The sequence below is a fragment of the Dama dama genome, chromosome 11, assembly GCF_033118175.1.
Source record: "Dama dama isolate Ldn47 chromosome 11, ASM3311817v1, whole genome shotgun sequence".
NCBI lineage: Eukaryota > Metazoa > Chordata > Mammalia > Artiodactyla > Cervidae > Dama > Dama dama.
In genome coordinates this window covers 66079206-66105619 of record NC_083691.1, presented here as the reverse complement: position 1 = coordinate 66105619, position 26414 = coordinate 66079206, and the positions used below count along the sequence as shown (strand labels likewise).

The following is a 26414-nucleotide window of genomic DNA, read 5'->3' as shown; positions in this document are numbered from 1 at the left end:
CTTATGTTCAGAAATTGAAGCATTTTTTACTGTATTGCCAACTCTAAAATGATGGTTCCCTTGGATTTTCTAATGTAGGCAATATACTCTGTACACTTACTCACTCTGATATTAACTCTTTAAAAAAAAAAAAATTTTTTTTTATATTAACTCTTAAGAACTCTGGGAACAATCTTATTTTGCTAAGTGTTTACATTTCTCTTCCTCAAGGTGTAATACTTTCTCCCACATTTTGTACACGCTTCTCTACCACAGACACTCTAAAACATGGGAAACCATGATTTTACATTTCAGGTTACAATTTTAGGTAATAATTTCCCTGTCATAAAAAGCATCAAGTAAAGAGCCTGTTAGCTTTAATACTTATCTTGATCTTTTAAAACAGAAATCATAAGCAGGTAAGTAAGAGGCCCTACCCTTTTCACGTCTGTCTTCTGAAGTATTGGTCAAAAGTGGTGCTGTGAGGACATGCATACAATGGTTGTAGAAGAAATTTAGAAATTCACTTTTTTCAGTTTTCTGAAATATACAGAATTAAAATAAAAACTTTATTATCTTTATAATTAATAGAACATCTTCAAGAATTAGCAGTGCAAGTCATACACAAACAAGAGATACTTAAGGATACTGTGAAAGACTCAACAAAGTTATCATATTCACCTTAATCTTATTTCTGAAGAACTGACAAACCTATTTCATATTACATATTAAATGAAAAAAAGCATTATAAAAGGTTTCTCCAGGGAAAATTATTCAAAATAATTTTTTTTCACGTGTATGATTTGAAATGCAATGGAAAATCTATCAATGTAAGAACAACTTAACCACTTAAAATTTGAAAGCCCAGATTTCACAATGTATCCAAATATGAACAAACACCAAGTTTATTTATCAGGCCACTAGAAATGGTATAGATTTTAGATATTTCTTAAAAAGTTTTAAGAATCTGTTACTTGGAAATTTGGAAAATAGTGCCTTTTGGTTTTTTGACCATTATTTTTTATATAATTGGTTCTATAAACTTGTAATGACTTGAAAACACACTTTTTCTCTAAAAATGAGGGAATTCTATAAAGGAGAAATATTCAAGCATTTTGAGATAACCACTAATAATATTTTGTGATATTTCCTTAAGTCCTTTTTGTGTAATGACTCCTTTCACCATGCAATTAAGATAATCTGATACATATTGTTTCTTTTTTACTGTGATAAAAAACATAGAATTTACCATCTTAACCATTTTATATATAGTTCAGTAGTGTTAATTATATTCACATTGCTGTTTTAATTTTTAAGATGCTAACATACAGAGGCCAAGAAACAAAAATGGAAGGGCTAGCATTTTACCAAGATTTCAGCAGATTACAATCTTGTATTTTGATGCAAAAATAACTGCTAGAGGAATATTACTGCTACTTGAATACTGAGTGTACAAATGCTTGAATGCTTTTCAAAATTGTACAAATTTTCAAAATTTAAATATTTACATATAATTTATATATGTATATACAACTTAGTATATACAAAATCATCTAAAACTGACTAGACCAAAGTGTTTCTATTGCAGAGTAATTTCTTACATTGGTTGTAGCCAACATGTTCTCTGGATCAATTAGAGTACGAAGAAGTCCCATTAACTGAACAGCACCTCCTAGCTCAGGATCAGTGTCACAGATCATTTGTTCAATTACGACATTAATAAGAAGGATATCCTGAAAGAAAACAGGTTTATATGAGACCTGGTTTGGATATAAGACAAACACACCAGCTGAAAGAACAAAATCAGAATCATACAGGAAGAAAAAAAAAGAATGGATGAAGTTATTTAAACTTTTTAATCCTCACGTCTTCAAAGTTCTATAAACATACTAGAGTAAAAAGAAACTCACTCAAAACCAAACAAAAATCAGAGCACACAATAGCTTACAATATCATCCTTATAGGCAACGGAAAACAAAATATTTACCAGCAATTCTTATTCGCTAACATATTCTCAATCTTTGTAACTAAAAAAACACTGACAAAATATATGAAACTACAACTGGTAATATAGAAGACACCAGACAATGAAAGACACTAACAGATAGGTAACAAATGAGATGAGCCCTATGATATATGTTAGGTATTATTATTAGTATTAATTACTGGATTCTGCAAACTAAGTAAAAATCACTTCTAAAAAAACTGGCATTAACCTTGTGGCTAGAGATGATGTTGTGGAGAGTAGCATGGAATAGCAAAATGGTCTTATCCCAGAGGGACACTCAACTCAGCCAACAATTAACATTAGTCTACCTATAATGCATGACTAAACCCACTTCAAAGTAACAATGTGCTGAGACAATGAACAAATAATTCCTAATACAATGAATGATTTAACATTCATCAATGAGCTAAAAGAATTACCAGCACTCTAAGTTAGTTGTCTGTAAAACAGGCTTCCCTTGTGGCTCAGCTGATGAAGAATCCGCCTGCAATGCGGGAGATCTGGGTTCCATCCCTGGGTTGGGAAGATCCCCTGGAGAAGGGAGAGGCTACCCACTCCAGTATTCTGGCCTAGAGAATTCCATGGACTATACAGTCCATGGGGTTTCAAAGAGTTGGACACGACTGAGTGACTTTCACTTTCACTGTCTGTAAAACAGGCTTCATTTTCTTAGCAAACTTGATAAACAGGAGGAACAGCTAAATTAAAGGACCAAGCCTGTAACATCAGTACAGCTAATAACTAGCTAGGTAAGCAGCCTTATTTTAACTCTTCCATGCTCTTTTCTCCAATGGAACTAAAATTCAGCAGTCATTAAAGTCAGACCACTCTCAACATTCAAGCCAGCATTTCTAACTGCATGGTAAAGTTCCTTCCTGGCATGAAAACAAATCTAATTTTCCTTAATCTGCTTCTCCAACAACGGCATTCATCACACTAGAAAACTCATGATCAAGAAACTTATAGCAAAATAATGGAGATTTAAGACAAATGACAGGAAAATTACTTCTTCGGATGTCACACTATGACTTGATCTGAAAAATAAGCCATTATAGAGTAACCACAGTGACATTTTTCCAGCGATAGGTCACCAAAATCTATTCTTGAGAATACTCTCTTAAATTTGTAGTCTTAGGAGAGGCCTAGTAACTCCTATCCCATTAATGTTGCTTTACTACCATGGTCTCTGAGTTTTACATCTCTTTGTATTATCAGAGAAGCTTTGCAATTAGAACCTTCAATTCAGAACCAACTTCCAAATGTCACCACTATTTACTTGCAATATTCTGGAGACTAAGCCAGGGGTCATTCAACTACCAAACTACCCGGCTGGATGTTCACTCTGTAAATAGTTTTACAATAGAACATTTACTGGAACACAGCCACACCTATTCATTTTCAAACCATCTATAGATGGTTCATACTAAAGAGGAAGAGTTGAGTAGCTGCAACAGAGACTAAAGGACCCACCAAATCTTATTTACCTTTTGGCCCTTTAAGAAAAGACTGCCATCCTTCATCTAAATAGCATGAGTGACACTAATTATAGCTTCTGGGAGATACTTCAAAGCCTTGGTATAATAATTTCTAAATCAAGTTTTAGAGGAATAATACTTCTGTTGGTTTTATCACATTCCAACGTCATAGTATTCTTAGAAAACACATACTTTTGTTTTTAAAGTACATTTAAGTGGGTTTAAGAATTTTTCAATTCTTAAATAATCAGCCACAAAGGAAAATAATTAGCAACAGAAGGAAAGTTCTAGGTATCTACATATGGAATTAGGTATTATCCAGATAATTGGCTGGCCTCCCTATTTTCTGATTGGGAAACAAAGAACATACTTTATTCCACTGCTTCCAAGGTTTCTTAAAAACTTTTTAACTTCTAGATGCTGAGATATATTTTATCATCTACAGCTTTTTATAGTCACTGTTAGTCAAGTGGCAACCATGACAAAGTTACATGACAGATTTGCACTGACACTTTCTGATAAGATCAAGAAAATATTAGAATCTGTGCAGAAATCTGTATATAGAATTAATGACTATAGGAAAAATGTTAACATTTCCTTGTGTCTTAACACATTTTAATCCTGTAATCCATGTTGCTAAAACCAAATCTGCTCTATAGTACTAGAAAGAAAAGTTTGAATGTTGTGTGTTTATTTTGAGAGAGCACACTGAATACAGAGGTAAGTTATTTCTTCAATGTTACCACCAATTTAATATAGAATTCAGCATTTAGACTCTTTAATTCTGGAAATTAAAGAAAAAATAATTTATCTTCATTTGTGGGCTAACTTATTTTGATGTAAACAGAAATTTTAAATGGAAATTGTAAGACTTCAGAATATTCAGGGAAATGAAAGACTTTGAAGACTGTGACTACAAGAAAAAGAGAAATTAAAAAGGGACTTTTCAATGTTAAAAATGAGTAACTGCTTCTCCATCAGTTAAATGTAAACAAGGAAATATTTCTAATGAAAACATAAGTAAAAGATTTAAAAGTTAAGAATTTTAAGTTACTAGGTTTGAGAGATTTTATGATGAATGCTCATAATCCCATGCATCACTGAGGATGAAGTAACAGACATGTTTGTTTCAAAGTTATCTTTTGTAAAAATAACACTAAGATGATATCAACAGTGACATGGTAAACCAATTAACCAACTATTTCTTTAGTCAGATTTAGCACCATTTAAACTTTAAAATATACTTAATACAAAATATTTCTTCTATTTCTTTCCTACCAGCTGAACAATAGCATTAGTCCTGATTCTAAAAACTGCCTTTAAAAAAATTGGAAATATCTAACAAAAATGAATGCAAAAATCTAAACAGACATTAAGAAGTTAAAAATGAAACATAAAAAACTACAGTTTTAATTCAACAGTAACAAAAACATAAATGAATCAAATTAGCATTGGGAATCTAGACCTTTAAGAAGGAACATAATGATATTTTAGTTATTTTCTACTTAACACTAACATATATTTAATATAAGGGTACTTCATTATGAATATATGTTCATTTTGTCTTTAAAATAGTTTAAGGGGAAAGTTTAGTATTTTTGTAGTGGAAAGCACAACATAGGTTTCATTATTAAATGTTCATCCCCACTAAAATAACAGACACATCTGAACAAGCAAAAGCAACTTCTAAGTTATACCAGAAAAGTGCTTGACCTACTAGATTCACTAAATCTATCTCAATACTAGTTTGAATTTTTTTTAACAATAAACACAGCAACTGCTACATATTCTGGGCTTGCCAAAGTCACAACTAATTAGAAATCCAATTATTCTTTATAAAAGATTAAAATTATGGTTATATTCCTTTTCTCTCAACAGTCTGCAGACATTAGTCTATAGGTAATTCACACAGAACCAAAACAGTGCCACTTACGTCATCACTCTGCTGGGCTTCTTGCATTACAAATTCTCGGACCATGGATGGACTAAACTCTACTAGATAAGAAAATATATCTGTTGCAGCCGACCTGACTTGCAAATCGTCCATGCCCTGATAAAAAGGAGAATCAGATTACTTGGAGAATGTTGACCCCTCTTTTTCTCCCAGATTTATGTCAAACATATTTTTGGATTTAGACATGGTACTAGAATCAAAATACATAACTCTCTCATCATTTTCTTTTACAAATACTAAAAATTTCAGGCAGCTTAATGATTAGTGTCGACCAGGTGTGTGTGTGTGTGTGTGTGTGTGTGTGTGTTTTAACCACCGCAAAGATAAACATTCATAGAATTCAAATAAAAGAATGAGCATAGGATTATAAAGCACTGCTTTATAAATGCTGCAAAAAATTTAGGGGGTGGGAAGGAGGATTTTTGATTTAAATAAATGCAAAAATGTGAATGATGTCTCTCAGATAAGGCTTCAAAACTTTCTAGAATCTGTATTTAGCCCTAGATTTGCCAGTTTACACCTGAGGAACTGAGTCTCTCTTTTACTCTCTTAATAGAGGATGCTTTTGAAAACAATCTGGGTATTTTCATTCTTTTCCATAACTTAGTTTTCTAAGGTAGTGATCCTGAATGATTTCTCCCCATTAAGTAGTACCTAAAGGACATATAATTCATAAGTTAGAAATCTCCAGGTTTTTCTGAAAACATTCCCTAAGTTTGCAATTCTCAAAGTGTGGCCCAGGGAATCCTGGGGAGGGGTCTAACGACTCCAAAAGGGGGTTATCACACCTTTTTGAAAACTGCACTAGAGTAGAACTATTTTCATAATACTTATTTTATTTTCATAATACTTATGAAAATAAGTATTAAGGCATTACTGGCCTTTTTCACTTCCAGTCTCTCAGAAGTCTAGTGGAGTTTTCCAGAGGCTATAAGGTTTTATATTGTAACAGATTAAATGCAAAAGCTGCTATGAGAATCTACCTATCTTCTATTAAGCCAGACATCAAAGAGACTAGCCAAAAAAGTGAAACAATGCCACTTGTCTCACCAAAATTGTTTTGTTTTGGAAAAATTGTATGTTCATAAAAGTTATTTATGTTAACTATAATGGGTTATTATTGAATGAGTTAATACTTAAAAATCTTCTGTTAATTTCTCATACAATAAATGCCATTGGATAGTTCATATAAACAGAAGTGTGAAAATCACTCCCTCTACCCCATATTGCAGCACAAGCCCCCTTGGTCATCTTCACTCCCCCTACTCACTGGTCTAAAAAGGAAAGGAACTTTATTAGTTTCTATGAAACAGACTTAACTTTGTTATAGAAGAGATAATAGTCTTGTAAAAACATGCGGGATTTTTACTCACTTGAAGTCATAGTATATGAATCACACATTAATATTATAAATTTAAGTTAATAAAAATCTGAAGATGACTCACTACCAAGTGATTTACAACTTAAATTAAAACATTCAACATGCATTACTATAATAAATTATTTCCCATCCACAATATAAAACTATTACAAATTTGCAATTTTTTCAAAAACATGAAATGAAACTATATAATTACCATTACAATTTCAAGAGCAGGAAGAATCCCCAACTTTGCCAGAGTTTTGAAAAATGCGTCTCTGTTTTGAGGTTGTAATGTCTGAGAAAACGCACAAAATTCCTTGAAAAAATTAACCTGTAATGTTAGAAAGTACAGTGAGAAGCCGACACACATTAAAAGAAATCTTGGGGCAAACTGTAATGTGAATTACCAGTGTGGAATTAAACCTTCTCAAGGACCTGAAAACCCAGTTACCATTTTTTATAGCATGGTTTCTATGTTCTTTAGGTTATGAGGAGCCAGGATATCCTGACTTCAAATCAGCCAATTCATCTCTGGTGTAGTTGTTTATTAATAGCATATTTAGTTTTCTCATTTATAAAATTATCCCTTTACACCAGGAAACCTCTAATTTTCTTTCAGGACTTCTTTAGCATCTGACTATAAAGTTTAAAAAAATGGTAAACTGTTGGTAAACAGCAGTCACCATTCTCTTTCCCCTAAGCATGGTTTATATCTCAAAAACCTAACTCAACACATTTGAAATAAAAGCATCTCTAAGAGCCAAATTATTTATCATTCATTATTCAAGAAGGATTCTCCCTTTTATTTTTAAAATTTATTTATTTTTAATTAAAGGATAAGTGCTTTACAATATTGTGTTGGTTTCTGCCAGGATTCTCCCTATCTGTTAAAAAAAAAAAAAGGCATCTCAATGTTTCTACAACCACAAAAATATATGAATTCGTAGTTCTGTCCTAACACAATCCATATTCCTGACTTTATAATTTATAAGGCACATATTACCTCACTGGGGGGAAAAACTAAATATCTCTAAAAGCTTCTAAGATAAATAAAATAATAAGTTTTAGAAATTTTGAGAATAATCATTGTATAGTATAGTTTAAATATAGTTGACCCTTGACAATACAGGGGTTGGGGAACCCACTCTCCACCAAGTCAAACACCTGCATGTAACTTTATAGCAGGCCCTCCATATCTATTGCTCCACATCCAACCTTGGACCGTGTAGTACTGTAGTATTTACTATTGAAAAAAAAATCTGTGTCTAGATGGACTCGTATAGTTCAAACGTGTGTTGCTCAAGGGTCATCTGTTCCTTTCATACTAATTATAAACATCTTCCTCTTAGATTAACAAGCTCAATTTTCAAAGCTATGTATGCCGAAAAGTAAGTGCTCTTTAAGGGTGTGAATTTCAATAATAACTTACCAATTCACGTCGTTTATCATCATCTGTGGCCTCATCTGTTAATTGTGCAAAAACTTCAGACAAAAATTTTTCATCTTCCTACATGAGAAGAAATATTATATGAAATATTAACAAAAGTATAAAGTTATACTCACTCATCTGATTTTACAAATTACAGTAAAAGTAGATGAAAACCTACTAGCAGTTTCACTACAAACTTAAAATTCCAGTATATTCATGTTATAAGGTTCAAAACTTGACAATACCTTTCAATATTAGCTAGACATATATTACTACCTCATTTACATTTAATCAGAAACCCCTAAAGAACTCTTTGAGAAACAAAAATTTGATGGTTCTAAAGGGCATGCATAAAAACTCTATTTACCTTAACTGAGTTCTAGCTCCTGTTCAGGGTCTGTTTATTTATACTTAATTTAAACATAATTCAAACAAGTTTGAAGATTTCATTATTAGTCCATAGTGGATTAGAATAATGGGAGTTACAAATTCAGCAATAAAGAACATTGAAATCTGGTAGCAGTAAGATTATAAATGCTAACAGTGATTATCTTTTGGTAATGGATTTTGAGTGATTTTCTTCTTTATTCATCAATTTCCAATTTTCTAGAATAAGTATGAACAATTAAATTACAAAGGAAAAAATTGACATGAATATTGAAATTCACTTTAGAGAAAATTTTCATCAAAATCTGCTGAAAGTTATGCTTTAAGCTTTAGTAATCTTTAAAATTCACTTTTATGAAATATAATTCAAATAATTTTAATTAAAAGAACATAACCTAAAAATATCTGTAACAGTGGTAACTGCATGGTTGACAGTAAAAGTCAAACCATGACACATTAAGGATATAGCCAGTATGTTGCGTACAAGTCACTTCACAGTGTGACTCTTTGTGACTGCATGAACCGGGGCCTGCCAGACTCCTTTGTCCATTGAATTCTCCAGGCAACAATACCAAAGTGGTCTGCCATGCCCTCCTCCAGGGGATCTTCAGACTCGGGGATTGAACCCGGGTCTTTTATGTCTCCTGCACTTGCTGGCAGGTTCTTTACCACTAGCTAATATACCTGCCCCTTTTCTTACTGTGAATCCCCCATGAAGAGGTATCAATCCCTTAAAGCCTTTCTGAAACAAGGTAGAGCATATATGAAAAAATGAATGAAAAGCACTAGGTATGACTATGGAAAATATAATATGCTCTCCCAATAAATATCCTTTGGTGCTACTCAAAGACAAATAACCCGTTTCACTGACTCAGAAGTGTTCCTTTTGTTCTTCTGTCGATTCCCTTCGGATCTTACGTATGGAGGTCTGAATCATCCACCTTCTGAGAGAATTTAACTGTATAAATCACATATGCTTCAAATCATTTATCTCAATATTTTAGATTTTAGTGAATAAGTACATATTTGTCTCAACTTACCACCTTTTATAAATTTTTCTCTTCCTGCATTGCTCCCAGATTAAATCCTTCTTTCCTGTCTAAAGATTTTTAACTATTTTTAGAATGTTCTCATTGGAAAATAGTTCCAGTTCTTTGATAAATGCAATTTCCCATTTAAATTCTTCTTATAGGATTCATTATTTGTGTGCTGACAGCTAAAACTCCAAAAGGATTAGAGAAGCAATTTCAAGTACTACAGTCTGCTAGGAGAATGCTTTCTGATTCCTAGCATCTTTTCCCCCTAATCTCTATTACTCTTTTAAAAAAAAAATCTTTATTTGGCTGTGCTGGGTCTTAGCTGTGGCATGAGCACCCTTACTTGTGTCTTGTGGGATCTAGCTCCCCGACCAGGGATTGAATTCAGGTCCCCTACGTTGGGAGTACAGAGTTTTACCCACTGGACCACCAGGGAAGCCCCTGTTATTCTTGATAATATTCTACAAAAGCACTCTGCTCTGATATATATATTAAGGGAGCTACTGATTGACAGCTTAAAGCCTATCATAAATACAGCTGGGAAATCTCCGCCTAAATTCCTGCTTCTTTAAGCATTAATAATTAAACTAGTTTCCTTAGATCATTTCAGTTTTTCTTTACCCTTTCACTTTAAGAGCTTTTAATAAATCATAATTATCTAAGTCAAACTGTGCATGTCTACGACTTTAGGTAACAAAACTAAGGGGAAAAGAGGAGCTGCTCCTATAAAGTCTGAAATCAAACTTTTTTCTCTGCAATGATGTAAAAATGGGCACACGCACAAAACCAAAATGCCAAACCCAGGGCTTGTTCACCATTAGAGGTACAAAACTTGTTATACAATTCAAGGAAACAGAATAAAATCAGTCAGTTTCAGTCCTGGCTGCATATCTGAATTATTTGGGAAGCTTTAAGCACACACACTCACACATACCCACAATACTAATTAGGTCTCACAAAATGGCATAAAAGGTATTTTAAAAAATAAGCTGCTTCTGTTTAAGATGAAAAAGTTCAGGAAATGGACAGTGGTGATGGCTGCATAGCACTGTCAATGTACTCATTGCTATGAACTGTACACTTAAAAATTATTAAAATTCTGAATTTTATGTCACATATACTGTATGACAATGTTTTAAATGCAAAAAATGAAAAGTTAAAAAAAAAAAACAACCCAGCTGCATGACAGGAGATTCAGAAATATAAAAGATCACATTAAGAAATGATTCTTCAGAAAACTATGAGATAAAGCCCTGTTTTCTATGTTTGATAGTACATTTAAAGTAAACAAAATAAATATTTCAAAAAGAAGGAACAAACACCAGCTTAACTATTAGGGTGACTACATATTTGAAAACAGAATTGTTAGGAACACCTTAGTTTGCTTACCTGCAACATGCTGACTATTTCAACTTTGTTGAAGAAAATAAAAGACGTAAGAGTAGAAAGAAAATTCTCTTCAAAAACTGATGGTGTAGGCAAAATGATGTCCTGAATGTACTGTACCCTGTAAGTCTGATGTATTTTTTGCCTCAGTTCAGAGTCTGTTATTGGTATAACTTCCTTAAACTTTGCAGTTTTGGTCAAGAATTCTCGGTGCCTTTTTGGCTGAGCCAAAGCAGGGTCATATTCAAGACATCCCACGACATCCATGATACACTCATCAGAAAACATAACCTCAAACAGAGTTGCCTTATTTAGGAATAAGATTCCTCTAATAATTTCATACAAATGGTGTAAGCCTTCAGTGTTTTCCAGGTTCTCACAAGCTTGGAATAGCTGCAGTAGTTTTTTAATATAGCCTTCATTTTCCAAGGCCAGAGCCAGCTTTTCCCTACGGATAGGTGAGGAGAGAACTGAGGTAACCAAGTCAGCAATCTCTTCAAGTTTATTGAGTTCACATGTGGGTAGGTCAATCAGATGACTAGTTTCAGGCATTTCTTCAAATCGTTCTTCTTCTGATTCATCAATAAGGTCCTGTGTGACTTCCACTGATGGATCCTTACCTTGAACCTAAAAATATACAGGTACAGCTGGTTACCTTAAAATACAAAAGAATTCAAAATTTCGGAAACCAAATCACTCACCACTGAATTTAAGTAAATATACCTTTTAAGGAATTAATCCTAATTAATTAATCCTAATTGTTAATTAAAAGTAAAGTGTAGAGGGGGAAATACTACTAGCTTACAGTCAGTTATTTGAGTCTTCAGTTACTGACTGCAGATGATTTCACTTCTAAATTTCCCAACTTATAACTTGAGGTTAATTCTGATACCTAATAACCTGAATGTTTCAGATAATGTGGAGTGAACTTGCAGAAATTAACTCTTCTCTCAGTCCCCAAAATTATTATGTATAACAAAGCACCACCTCACTGGCTTAACAAGGACACTATTGAGTTCAAACCAAATTAAAACCCAACTCCTTGTCTATTCAAGAATAAGAAAATAAGATTTCCTCAAAATACTTTTGGAAAAACATTTGCTTTTGCTCTAAGTCTGAAACTAAGAAACAAATAAAAAAAATCTATTATTTTAAAAACTGGCATTCATTTAACATCTGTGATAAAACCTCCAAAGGTACTAACATCTAGATAAAAATTACACCATAATGAATAAAGAACTGCTGTATGATTCAGGTTGACTGCTTTATGATTGAAGAAAAGCAAGGCTAACAAATTTTCTAATGAATTACTAAAGTTTAGAATTTGACTTTTCATAAATTTTTCTAATTCCTAATCCAATTGTGCAATAATCCTCTATTCTCTACCTTAAAACATCCTGAATATCCTAAACAAAGTTCCAAAAATCTCCAAATTCACCAAAGCAACACATGAAAAAAGATCTAAGAACTTAAAGAGAAAAAAGCAGACGGATATAATAAGGCCTGTGTATTTTTTTCCCTAGAGGAATGACAGTATTTCTTTTACTTCTGAGTTTTCAACAGAATATCTGGGCCTAGGGAGGATGACACATAAATTTAAGAGACACTATAAGCAACAAGGTCATAAGAACAGTTCAGATAAAATGTCTTGGAAACTCAGAGGAAGGAAAATTCCTTCCAGCTCTTGGGGTGGGGGTGAGCAAAGAATATAAGGAAGGGATCATAAAAGCCACGGCATTTGAGATTTTAAGTAGACCTTCAAAGACATGTAAGATTCAGAGGGAGAAAAAGGTACTCAAAGTGCAAGGGGAAAGAGCACAGAGCCAGAGAAATCAAAGTACAGGACATGCACATGGCAAACAGCAAAACTGGAAATGCAGAGTGAATGAAACCAGATCATGGAAAGTCAAGCTAAAACATCTGTATTGTTCAAGGGAGTGAATGTGCAGCACTTTAGAGAGTTGACCTGGCATCAGCTACATGAGATAAATTTGAAAATATAGGTAAAATAGGTTGTTATTCCAAAGGCTAAATGAACAACTGAATTTGGATTGTGATGATGGGGCAGATGAGGAATAGCTACAAAAAAGAAAAGGAATCGCAATGACCCTACAGTTTTAAACTTGTCATTAGGAAGATCATGGCTTCTTTAACAAACTGATTTGAGTTTGAGGTGTTTGAATATCCAGCTGACAACTAAACCTGTGGGTCTACTGTTGTTGTTTAGTTACTAAGTCATGTCTGTCTCTTTTGCGACCCCATGGACTGTAGTCCGCCAAGCTCCTCTGTCCATGGGATTTTCCAGGCAACAATATTGGAGTGGGTTGCCATTTCCTTCTTCAGGGGATCTTCATGACCCAGTGACTGAACCTGTGTCTCCTGCTTGGCAAGCGGATTCTTAATAATTGAACCACGTGGGAAGCCCATGGGCCTACTACTCTGGAAAAATATGACAGAAGATAGATATCTGGTATTAGGTAATGGTTAAGGCCAGAAGACTCTAGCAGTAACCAGAGAAAAGAGAGACGAAGCTTGAGGGGAAGGAAGAAGAAACAGGGGTTACAAAGAACAAAAAAGAGGACACCAGAGGAGTTAACTTACACTTCAAATGAACATGGTTTGTATAAGTTTAAGAATAAACTTTTGTATAAGTTTGTATAAGTTTAAGAATAAAAGCACAGCTCTGGAACCATTAACTTGGTTATCGCGAGTTCATTTCTTTGTTATCTAGTATTAACCCTGACAAGCTTCCTCAATTCTCTTCTAAACATAACTCTGATCTATCAGTTGCACACAAACCCAAGTGTCTATTTGGATGTCAACAGTGCTGTCCACCGGGCTTCCCTAGTAGGACAGGTGGTAAAGTATCTGCCTGCAGTGCAGGAGACCTGGGTTCGGTCCCTGGGTCAGGAAGATCCCCTGGAGAAGGAAATGGCAACCCACTCCAGTATTCTTGCCTGGAGAATCCCATGCACAGAAGAGCCTGGTGGGCTACAATCCACGGGTTTGCAGAGTCAGACATGACTGAGTGAGTAACACACACAGGGCTGTCCACCAGGTATTTCTGGTTCTGTGTCTTGTGGCACATGAGTTCATTGATTCAGTGAAGCTACATGGAGCTATGTGACTTGCTTTGGCCAATAAAATGTGAACAAAAGTGCCATGTGTAACTTTTGGAAAGAGATTTTAAAAACCAGTGCCCCTGATTCGTCACTTTTCTTTCCTACTTTGCAATAACTTTGGAAATATTAAAGTGAATTCTCTTATCAACTTGGGTCCCCGAGTGACTCTGCTAAGCAAAGTTCCTTCCTCTCCAATATTGGTCAAACAGCATTAAGGAAAAAAAACCAAGCTTTTGCTGTGATAAGCCACTGAAATTTCATGATTTTGTTATTGCAACATAAACTGTCCTTAACATTCTTAAAGTCAGTCAACTTTATGCTGAAAAGGTTCATGGTAAGTCCACATTATCAATAGGATTCTCAATGAAAATTTATATTTCCCACACCACCAATCACAGTCATCAGTGCCGTATAGTTACTGCTTTAAATTTTTTTCCTTTTCATCTGTCAAACACTATTTCTCCTTTAAGTCTCACAAAGGAGATCTTTTTCTCCAAGAGCCCACTGAGTATTCACCTTCCTCCAACATTCTTCTTTTCCACCTCACAACTTATATCTTCATTCACTTCCTTCATCTGTTTCAAAGAAAATGTCCCTACCATTTTCTAAGGTTAAAAGTTCATATGTACTTATGACCATGCTTTCCAAGAGCTCAATATATTATCAATTATCTGAGCTCTGGGTTTTTATAATTTCTTTCTTCCCAATGATTCCTTCTGTTCTATCATTTATTATTACCCTTAAGATACTTAGTGCTCCTTGAGCTATCAATCTTTTTCAGAGAGGAATTCTATTTTCTCATTATAAGGAGTTAAGAAACAACCAAGAAATGTGTTTTTTATCGAAATTGTTCTTTCAAAGTCAGGAATGACCTCCCAGAACTAAAACATAATGTATGGTTCTGTAGAATACCACACAGTAGCTGGGAGCAGTAAACTGAATGTATACTCAGAAACACGGATAGATCTTAAAAGTATAGTACTGAGTTGTGTAGTAAAAAATTAACCTTGGGAGACCAGCAGAGTGGCCAAACATAACATTCCTTTCAAAGGTGGAAAAGTTTGGGTAAAAATCAATGACAAATAGGGAGGAGAAATGATAACAGAGTGCCAAGTAATGAATAAATAGGTAACGTAAAGAGAGAAATCAAGTATTAACATGGATGCCTTAAAAAAAGCTCAGAGTAAGAGATGGTATTCTCTTAGCTCAATTATAACAGATGTCCTGGAAGCCTGAAGCTATATATTTACCAAGTCTACCACTGCTCCTGGGACTCAAAAAAGTTGAATGGAAGTCTGTAGGTCAACCAGACAGAACTGACACCACTCTGGGAGACACTGCCATACAGTATGATGAACTGGACTACTTATTAATGACTGAGTGGGATTCTACTGGTTTGGCCAAAGAAGCTTGTTCTTTCTGTAACATCTTCTGGAAAAAACAGAAATAACTTGGCCAACCCAACAGTAATATGCCAGTATCCACTTGGACTCTTACTTTTCAGATTATATCTACTACCACACATGGTACAACACTGCTACTCTTGATCCAACTACCTTAAGTACATAAGCCTTATGATAATACTGATACTGGTGATCAAATGTATTGGAAAACTGAAGTAAAGCTCCTTAGCATGTAATGTCAATAGAAAATGACTGACACGAAGAATAAATGGACTTACTAGCTGTTAACCATCAGCTAATCTCTATACTAAAGAGTTCTATAAGAGTCAACTGTAAGGTATTAAAACAAATTACAGTAGATGGAGGAGGGAAATGATCAGTCAAAATAGTGCAAAAAAGTAAATAATGGCTTTATAGGACAGAATAGTTTTTTCTTTACATCTATCCCTAGCCCAGACTGGCTCTCCAAATGTTAGGCATATTCATACTGATACTACTGCTCTGTCACATATATGCTACACTAAATGCAGATGCTAAGGCAAATATGATCATTTTGCTGTAAAAGTCTCAGTCAAGGGCCAAAGGGTGATCTTTGCAGTAAAGGACTACTGTTGCCTCAAGAAAGGTGTGGACCTTGTCTAATTCCCAAGATGTAACCCTTAAGCACTCTGAATATCCTTTCTATTAGGAGTGGTTTTGTTTACCTGGGGGCCTTGTGCTATGCCAGATGTATCATGCACATACATGTGTGGCTAACTGTAAGGTTTATGGGGGAGATCTTGGGTCACACAGTATCAGTTCAACATCTGGGAGCGCTGGAAACTAGAGTCAGCCACATGGGCAGTCAGCCTTCTTATATGTTTGTTTTCTGTTTTATCTCTCCACATTCTAACATACCTCTTTTAGATAAAATGAAAAAAAAAAAAAAATCAAGAATGCATGCAAGTTGAATATTATTAAAATAACCTTACCTGACAAATTTTTTCCCAGATTTCATCACAGCCAGCTTTTTCCTGGAAACTTAGTGCCAGATCATAGTTTTCAGCTTCTGACCAAACAATTAATGTATCCTGTTTAAAAATAAAGATTTCTGTGTCATCACACCAGAATAACTACAAAGTATAAATAAAAATCAAGTGGACAGGAAACAGCAAAGCAACGCCCTCAGATAAGTGCAATTAATGGGCACTCAACTGATACCATATAACTGAATTTTGTTATCCTTTGTAACTTTAGTATTATACTGGCAAAGAAATCATAGCTTTGACACTGAAAGTGTCAGTGAGCAATTTTCTGACACAAAAAGTATTAAGATGTTAGCAGGCTCATGTGACCAAGATAACGTTTAATCAAAAGTCTAGCACTCTTGGCCAAAGTATAGTATACACATTCAGATGTCTTTAATTCTCTCTCCCCCAAAGGTTATGCTGTCGGGGAAAAACTGTCAACTCCCTTATTAAAAACTAAAGTTTGGTTTTAAATTAAAACACAAGTATAACACTAAAATCATTATGAGAACCTAAATGAAATGGGCTTTTGAAGGATACATTATAATGGAAGTTTAATATGGCTAAAACTTTGAATTTCAAAAAAATGCAACGAGCCTATTCCAATTATCAAAACTATAATTTATGAAAACATATTTATTAATTATTCAGTTAACCAGTATTTATAAATATTATAGCCTGATATTAAAAGATATACAATTAAAAGTGAGCCCCAAATTAATAAAGACAAAATTTTCAAAATGAAAACATTTCAGTACTTTGGTAGCTCTTACAAGAAAGTAAAAAATATCTTTTAATTAATCTAGGACTCAGATTAACACTTATTTGTTGTATAACCAGGTAAAAAGAACACTGAAAATCTGTCTTCTGGCTTCTTATTGGCCATGCTTCTTGGAAGGGATTATTTTCCATTGTGCTTGTGTGCTAAGTTGCTTCAGCCATGTCCGACTCTTTGCCCACCAGGCTCCTCTGTCCATGGGACCTATAGCCCACCAGGTTCCTCTGTCCATGGGATTCTCCAGGCAAGAACACTGGAGTGGGTTGCCATGCCTCCTCCAAAGGATCTTCCCGACCCAGGGACTGAACCCGTGTCTCTTTTGTCTCCTGCACTGGCACAAGAGTTCTTTACCATTAGCACCACCTGGAAAGCCCCTTTATTTAAGCAGGCCACTCTTTGATTTAAAAACCTTTAGTTGCTCCCATTATGTACAGAAGAGGTTTGATTTCAAAAGATTTCATTTTTAAAAAATCAAGAGAGCTCGTTTTATAATCAAAATTTTACTAAGAATCTTCATTAAAAAAATGATAAAAACAAAGCTCTTCTGGTTAAAGCACTAGGGCACCTGCAGAGGGTCCATGTTCTTTCCTCTGTTCCTGAGTTTCTTAGAGCTCAACAGAAAAACAGCTTCAGAAATAGTGATCTCCAAACTTTTAAAAACTGTGTGCCTCAAATTACTTACATATTATTTAAGGAATACAATATTAGTAGAGCCATACATACTTTATAAAACATTAATTTCATACTAAAACAGAAATTAAAAGGCTTATATAACACTTAAAAAGATAAGCCATATTTTAAAAATATTTAAACTGTAATGGCTCCATATTATTACTAAGAATTTTAAGACCCAATATAGTTAGGGCATAGTATATCCACAAATGAAAGGAGATACAAATCCATATTTAATGCCATCCTTTTAGTAATTCTGAATTTGGGGGGGAGGGATAACTTTTTATATTATCTATTTTAATCATCGTTTTGGCTTTGTCACTTGGCCAACAGACAGATTACACTAAGAGTGTAAATCAGTTTGACTACTATCTTGTTCACTTGCACTGTCGTTCTCGTCTTCAACCCATTTTAAGGCACACGCACATTTGTTAGGATTATGTTAGTTGAAAAATAACTGTAAATATTTATCTGCATATACAGGCTATAGCAACTCATAATAGGTGGGGAACAGTCTTCATGGAAATGTTACTCTTCTCTCAGAAAAGTGAAAATTGCTCAATCATGTCTGACTCTGCGACCCCATTCTCCAGGCCAGAATACTGGAGTGGGTAGCCTTTCCCTTCTCCAGGAGATCTTCTCAGCCCAGGGATCAAACCCACGTCTCCTGCACTGCAGGCAGATTCTTTACCAGCTGAGCCACCAGGGAAGCCCGAGAATACTGGAGTGGGTAGCCTATCCTAACCCAGGAATTGAACCAGGGTCTCCTGGTGGATTCTTTAGAAGTTGAGCTACCAGGGAATCCCCTTCTTCAGAATACCATGCTTATTTTTGATTCTTCACCATGTGACTTCATTAAATATTAGCAAAATTCAACTTTTGATAAACAGGTTTCTTCTCCAATGATTCATACTGTGCATTCCATTTTGGAGATCACTAGTATAGCAGAATGAATGAAATTCAAAACCCTTTCTTTATCCAGGTATTCAACACCCCTTCCATTTTGGTTCCAACCTATCTTACGAGAAAAGTCCCAACAAGTAGCAAAGTCTGAATTAAAATGATGCAGTATCTTTCTTCTTAGCCATTTTCTTCTTTCTTTCCCATCCTTAACAGTAAGCTCTTATCCATAAGCCAATCAAAATCCCAGAAACTAAATAGGATTTATATTCAGAATTGTTTTCAATGCAAAGGGGACTGACCTCAGGAAATGGTAAAAAAATATAGATTCCCATGCTTCTCCCCTGGATACAGGTCTGGAGTAAGTCCAAGAATCCTTATTTTTAACAAGGATCTCAGGTAATTCTTTGGATAAGTCAAATTTGAGAATATGACCTAAGTATATCACGAGTTGGTTAATAGAGAAAAGGGAAATGCTGTCAGAGTAGACACCTTCCATCTCTATGTTGTTGTTATTCAGTCAAATGACAAAATCCATTTTTCCTTCTCTCTCCCCTCCATATCTTACTGTCTCAGTTAAAAAGTACCCCTTAAGGACTGTTTATTCCAAGGGTCAAAGTTGCTAGATAAGGGAACATATATAAAAAGCTGGCACAAGAATATTTATACCAGAATGAAGTGTGAAATGGCACAGTTTCTTACATACCAAAAAGCCTAAATTGAGTCAAGCCCAATTTTTCATAGCAAAGTTTGTTTTCAATTACTGTCCTTTGAGATCTTTCATTTTTTCCCTAATCAGTGTGTGGCACACATATCTTTGGGATGTTATTAATCTCTCTGTTTAAATCAAGGAAAGCATAGTTTTCCTCTATTAACTAAAACACTTAATCACCACTATATCCCTATGGGAGTCAGATTTAAAATGAGCTTTAAAATTATATCTGGTCTGATTGTGTAAAAAGAAAGAAGAAGAAAAAATAAAGGTGATTATGTTCAAGCCCAGCATGGGAGTAAGACATGAGTGAGAGAAACCTGACAATTTAGCCTCTACTAAATCAGGTTTTCACAATGTAGTTTTATTATGAGAAATAGTTATTTTCAATCTTATATATTAAAAACACATTCTTGAGCCAAATACTGTTTAAATCAGAGGTTCTTAATCCAGAGTCTACAGACACTTTAAAGTTTTATCTAAAACCTGATACATAACATCTTTTTTGGGGAAAGGGTCTCCAATTTTTATAATTCGCCAAGAAATCCGTGACACATTTTTAAAGGGTCTAACAAACCAATGAATTATGTTTCAGTTCTCTTCCTTGGTACTGATTCACTTCATTAACATGAATATAATCTACTCATAAAATATTTGAGATCCTACTGCTTGCCAGACTAACCCTGTCTTTGCTCCCAATGACTGACAAAATCGATACAGGAGGAGCCAAAGTTTTTGAAAAGGAATATTAATTTTTTCTTAAAAAGGAAAACAGATTATTAGATTTACAGAATTCAACTTACAGGTTCAAAATCAATGTGAAGCCTGATATCAGTGAGATTAACCAGAAAATGCAGCATGTAACTCTGTTGTTGTTTCGTCACTAATTCCTGTCCAACTCTTTTGTGACTCCATGGACTGTAGTCTGGCTCCTCTGTGCAGGATTTCCAGGCAGAAATACTGGAGTGGGTTGCCATTTCCTTCTCCAGGGGATCTTCCCGACCCAGGGATTGAACCTGCATCCTTGCTATGGCTGGTGGATTCTTAACCACTGAGTCACCCGGGAAGCCCCTGCAGTTTGTAACAATAGTTGGCCTAAATGCTTTCTGAGATAGATTTTTAAACCTATGCATGGTATTACATACAGTATGGTATAACACATAGTCCAAGACAGACATGATGATACTACTTACAGTAGTAGTGTCTTATTGTCTCAAAATCTGATATATTTGGGTACAATGGGAATAACCCTGAACTAGATCAAGGACCTGGCAGTACCACCCACAGTTTCACTGTCCACTATTTTGATGACTTTCAGCAAAGTATTTAACTTTTTTGATTGTCTTTCTTTACTGGAAAAGAGGAAAATGCAGCCTACATAAGGATTATTATAAGATGACCATGAATACAGTTATCTTACTGTGCTTATGTGTGCTTACTGTGCTAAAGCAATTTTCATATATTAATTCAAAACTATTACATGAGTCAGGTAGTATCTCATTTAAAAATTGAGGTTCAGAGAGAATTTGCTCAAAATCATAAAGATAGAAATATTGGAATTAAAAACAGTTAAAGAGTATCCATGAAACTCTAAACCCATGTCTCTATCACTATGCCCCACGAGAAATGTGAACAAATTCTAAGAGACGGCAAAATAAACTTGCTTCCCAATTGTCTCTCCTGTGGCATTATAAGAAACAAGTGCAGTGAAAAGAGTTAGTTGCTCAGTTGTGTCCGACTCTCTGTGACCCCAGGAACTGGGGCCTGCCAGGCTCCTCTGTCCACCGAATTCTCCAGGGAAGAATACTGGAGTGGGTTGCCATTTCCTTCTCCAGAGGATCTTCCCAAACCAGGGATTGAACCTGTATATCTGGCATTGCCAGCAGCTTCTTCGAGCCACCAGTGAAGAAAGGAAATAAAAGAAATAAAAAGGACCCTAAATAAGAAAGACCTCTCCATATGATATCCAGATTCCTCCTTGTTTCCATTCCAGACCACTACCCAATCACTCTGCCTCATGTTTCGTACCTAATCATTCATGTCCTCTACTTATGCACTTGATTGACAGTTCAAGGTGCAGACTGGATTCTACTCATTACAAATTCATGCAGCTATTTTAATGCAGCATTCAAAATTTTATCAACCTCTTTCCCTCTCACATACTCATTAGTCCATTCCTCATAATGGTTCTTAGCCTAAACCTCAACATCCTCAATTTTATTGGATTATTTTGCCAATTCAGAGATAGATACAGTAAGATTATTTTCATTTCTATCTTCATTTCAGTGGACATTCTTCTAACCAAAATATAGAATATTCTCAGTCTTTCTCTTGAAATGATATGAAACAGCATTTGATGCCTGATTGGCCCTTCTTTCCTTACCAGTTATATTTTCCCTTGGTTTGAAGACAATGTATTTTCCTGATGCTCTGTTCTTTCCAGTTGCTTATTCTTTCTTCTTCACTGTATCTTCCTTATTCCTGATTACCAAACATCTAATCCTGCAGTATGCCCTGTCAATTCTATCTTCACATGTATCTCACATCTAACCAACCCTCCTCTTCCCATCTCTACTCCATTACCCTAACTGGATTCACCATTCTCTCTAGCCTACTAGACTCTGCTGTGCGCTCTCTCAACCAGTCTCCAATTTATTGCTTGTCTTCAGTTCTACAGACTGATGTTACTATTTTGGATCATGTCATTTCTATGCTGAAAACTCTTGAAGAGCTTTCAACCGCACTTTAAAAATCCAAATTACTGACAGTAACCAAACCACAAATAGCTCTCAGACAAGTATTATTGGATGAATGAGTAAATGTAGACAGTTTAGCAAGACTTAGCCTTAAGCTCTGTTCTTTTCTCTATAACTACTCTCTCAAAGGCAATCTCCTCTTGTAGCTAAAAATAACATTCAATGATTCGCTAATCAGAATCTCCTATACCAAACTCTCACTCTCTCTCTAGTCTCAGGTGTTCAATTTTCAGACCTATTCATTTTACTCACGTCAGAGCCTAAATGAAAATAAGGCACAGAACAAAATGCAGTTTGCTACCACTTATGCCAATAAAAGGGAGAATTTTATGTAGATGATTGCATGCATATTTGTTTACATATGCATAAAACCTCTAGCAAGATATACAAGAAATTGGTAACACTGGTGGCCTCTAGTAAACGAAACTGTATGGACAGAATCCAGAGTAGGAGAGACTTCATAGATACTTTCTTATTTTTAACAACATGAATGTATTACCTATTCAAAATAAAAAACATTAAAAAAAAAAAAAGCACATAAACATATGAAAAATGTAAACCTGCTTTCTTCTCAACTTCCCAGTTTCTGGAAAGAACCATCATTTTCACGGCCCCAAAACTCAACATTACTAGTACCCTTTGATTCCCTTTAAAAAAAAAATTTTTTTTTGTGGTAAAAATTTTTTAATTGGAGGATAATTACTTTAAAATGTTGTGTTGATTTCTGCCGTACAAAAATGTGAATCAGTTCTCTTCCATATTTAATCATTACTCAAATTTTCCAGCACTTTCTTGAAAATATACTGAAGTTGTTTCTTCTTTTCCAATTCACTTACTACACTTGAACAGACTTTCATTTTCTTGATCTTAATTACTGCAAAGGTCTTGCTACCTAAAGCTCTTCTGTTTCCCTCCCTATCCCCAATCCAATATTCATACCATCGCCACACTGGGTTCCTAAACAGAGTGTTACTTTCATGTTAGGCTCCTACTCAAGAACCTATAATGGCTCCCTTTTGTTTAGCAAACCAAGCTCTCAAGTAAGAAACCTCCGCTGCAAAGAGCTTAATAGTACCTCTTGTGTCAGGTGTACTCTCCTTCCCTATCACAGTTCCTTCAGCGGACACCACCAAGGAGTGAAGATTTTCTCAATGATTCTGGCTCAAATCAGTCTCTCCTTCCTCTTATTTTCTACCGCTTAAGTTTCTGGAATAAAGTTACTTTTCATAGTAGTGTTGGTGCATACCTGCTGTATAACCTCAGTTAAAAAACTTAAACTTTCTGTACCTTAGTTGCCTTATCTGTGAAATGCTTTCATGGGCTCTCAAGGAGGACTGGGTTAAAGCATTTTATTAGCCATTTTATTTAATTCTGTAATTGTTTCACTTGTTGTGTCTTGTCTCCCAGTAAGACCCAGGACGAAGACTTCTTTATACATCTCTCCTAAACCCAATTAACACAAAATTATGTTCTATATACAAAGTATACACCCTATAAGTCTGCTTCTGATTTAGTCAAGATCAAGTGAAACTGTTTCTAAATAACTTATAATTTTGACACAGGTATCAGGTACTATATTTTGTGTCACGCTGTATAATCATTGTCATTTCCTTCTAATGTGTTTAAACACTTTACAAGTTTATGTGCTACTTAAGGTTAAGTATATCTTCTTCCCATTAATTACTTCACTATTGCCCATAGTAAGCAAAGAAAGTGACAAGAATCAGTGATTTCTTAGAGTCTTTTGACATTAAACTCAACTCATTCTAACTCATTTTGAGCCCTAATTCAGTACTTAGCTCATTTTAGAACTGTAATGTTAAAAGAATGTTAAATATTCCTTTCTGTATTTAATCAATGTACTTTAATGTAGCAAAATATGCTATAACTACAAATGTCTCATTAACTCACTGAAGGTATTTCTCTTTTAATTAAAAAATCCACTAATGGAGGACTTCCCTGGTGGTCTAGTGGTTAAAATTCCACACTTCTAACACAGGGAGCATGGGTTTGATCCCTGGTCAGAGAACTAAGATCCCACATGCCACAAAGCATAGCCAAAAACATAAAAATACCAAAAATTCCCGCTAGTGATCAATATTATTTCATATAAATTTTGGAAATAAGGGGCTTCCCACGTGGTGGTAGAGGTAAAGAGCCTGCCTGCCAACACAGGAGATATTAAGAGACATGGGTTCGATCCCTGGGTCGGGAAGATTCCCTGGAGGAGGGCACAGCAACCCACTCCAGTATTCTTGCCTGGAGAATCCAATGGACAGAGAAGCCGGGCAGGCTACAGTCCATGGGGTTGCAGAGAGTCGGACACGACTGAAGCAACTTAGCAAGCACACAATTTTCTAGGCTAATTTATTGAATACTCAAATGATAACATTTAAAAAAAAAAGATAATTCTAATGAACATAGAAAAATATTAATGTGCTTGGAAATCCCAATTTGTGTAACCTGGTAAAAAGGCAAACAAAACAAGATCTGGTGAAACAAACATACATAACATAACCCTCATATAGTTCTTTGATTTCTATTAAAAAAGTATAGTTAATTTAAACAAATATAATCAAACAACTGACCCCACCTACATAGGTTTTTCAGTCTTATAAACAAAGCTTTTCCAGAGTATTCTTACTGCTCAAGAGTTCGTAAGCTTTATTAGTAAAAGTACTAAATTATTAGTACTTTAATGTTATTTAGTAAAATTATTAAATTTTCAATGAGGGAAAATATTTTTTAAAAAGTCCTAATTGTATATTATTTTTATCTTTTTTTTTGTTTTTATTTCTTCTGTATATTATTAAGTGTGATTAATTACAAAAACTATTCCCATAGTGGCATTAAAAAAAATTTTTTTAAGATCTCTCTCCTGCATTATTTAAATTTTTTAGCAGAGTAACAGGACTCACAAAATTATGTCCCAAAGTTTCTAAAAATATTCACAGAACCACTGTGTAATTCGGAACTAATGATGATGGACTATTTTATACACAAACCTCCACCATAAGGGGATCTTTCCAGTTAAAACAACTAAAGGATTTCATGTACAATTTGAGAAGACTCCATAATATAACTAATTTGTAGGGAGTTATACTTAAGAAAACAGTTTCTGAGAATTTTATATTTATGCAGGTGGAAAAGAAAATGATCACAAAATATCAGTATGTATTTCCCCATGAAGCAAGCAAACAAAAAAACAAACTCAAAGTGGCTATCTGGTATAAGTCAGTATAAAGACAGGGAATAACCATCTGAATAGCTGACTTGAAATATCTTCAGGGTTCAACACAGAACAAATGTTTGATTCTCTATCAGAAAAACATATCGTATTTTATAAGCAGAAAAAAAACCTATTACTTGAATATTAAAAATTCAAAAGTATTTCAAATTACTGATTAAGAATATGTTGTATACACAAAATAATTGTTTTAACAGTAAGACTTTTACTAACAATGCACTGTGCAATAGACATATAATTTCATTTCTCCAACTGTAAAGTATTTGTTTCTAAGCATCAAAATTTTCACTGATCTTGAACAGAGTAGGCACTGATGATATAAATATAATGATCTTTTCCCTCAAGTTATTTATTTTTTCCTTTAAAAATCTCTGCCATATTCACTTTACACACTGCACACACACATAAAATACACTGGAAAATTATCTTTTCCTCCAAAAATCTCTGCCATATTCACTTGACACATCAAACACACTAAAAATTAGTAATAATCCAAATTTCTAACAACAGGTGTATATCATACAGTGTTTTTAAAAAAAGCCCAACTAGATCTGCATTGTTAACATCAACAAATCTTCAAAATAGCGCTGGGTGAAAAATGAAAGCTGCAGAGTACATGTAAGAATAGAAGATCAACTGTGCAAAGTTTAAAACAAACAAAAGACTACAGATTATTTATGGATACATACATATGCAGAAAAGGTATAAAAGCATGTACAGAAATAATACACATCAATTTCAGAATAGTTGGTTACCCATAGGGAGGATGGAGAATGGATAGAATGAAATGGGTACAAAG

At 34.5% G+C, this 26414-nt stretch overlaps 1 protein-coding gene across 2 annotated transcripts in view; it reads right to left on the bottom strand.

Annotated features, from left to right (window-relative positions):
• The window catches only part of PPP4R3B (protein phosphatase 4 regulatory subunit 3B), a 48912-nt gene that overhangs the window by 19993 nt on the left and 2505 nt on the right, over positions 1 to 26414 (bottom strand). For both annotated transcript variants that reach the window (XM_061155411.1, XM_061155410.1), the window contains exons 3-9: positions 16515 to 16613; positions 11022 to 11645; positions 8209 to 8286; positions 6994 to 7110; positions 5396 to 5512; positions 1581 to 1712; positions 417 to 519 (exon numbers count right to left, since the gene is read on the bottom strand). In XM_061155411.1, coding sequence (XP_061011394.1) covers positions 417 to 519; positions 1581 to 1712; positions 5396 to 5512; positions 6994 to 7110; positions 8209 to 8286; positions 11022 to 11645; positions 16515 to 16613 — 1270 coding nt within the window. The remainder of the gene's footprint in view (positions 1 to 416; positions 520 to 1580; positions 1713 to 5395; positions 5513 to 6993; positions 7111 to 8208; positions 8287 to 11021; positions 11646 to 16514; positions 16614 to 26414) is intronic.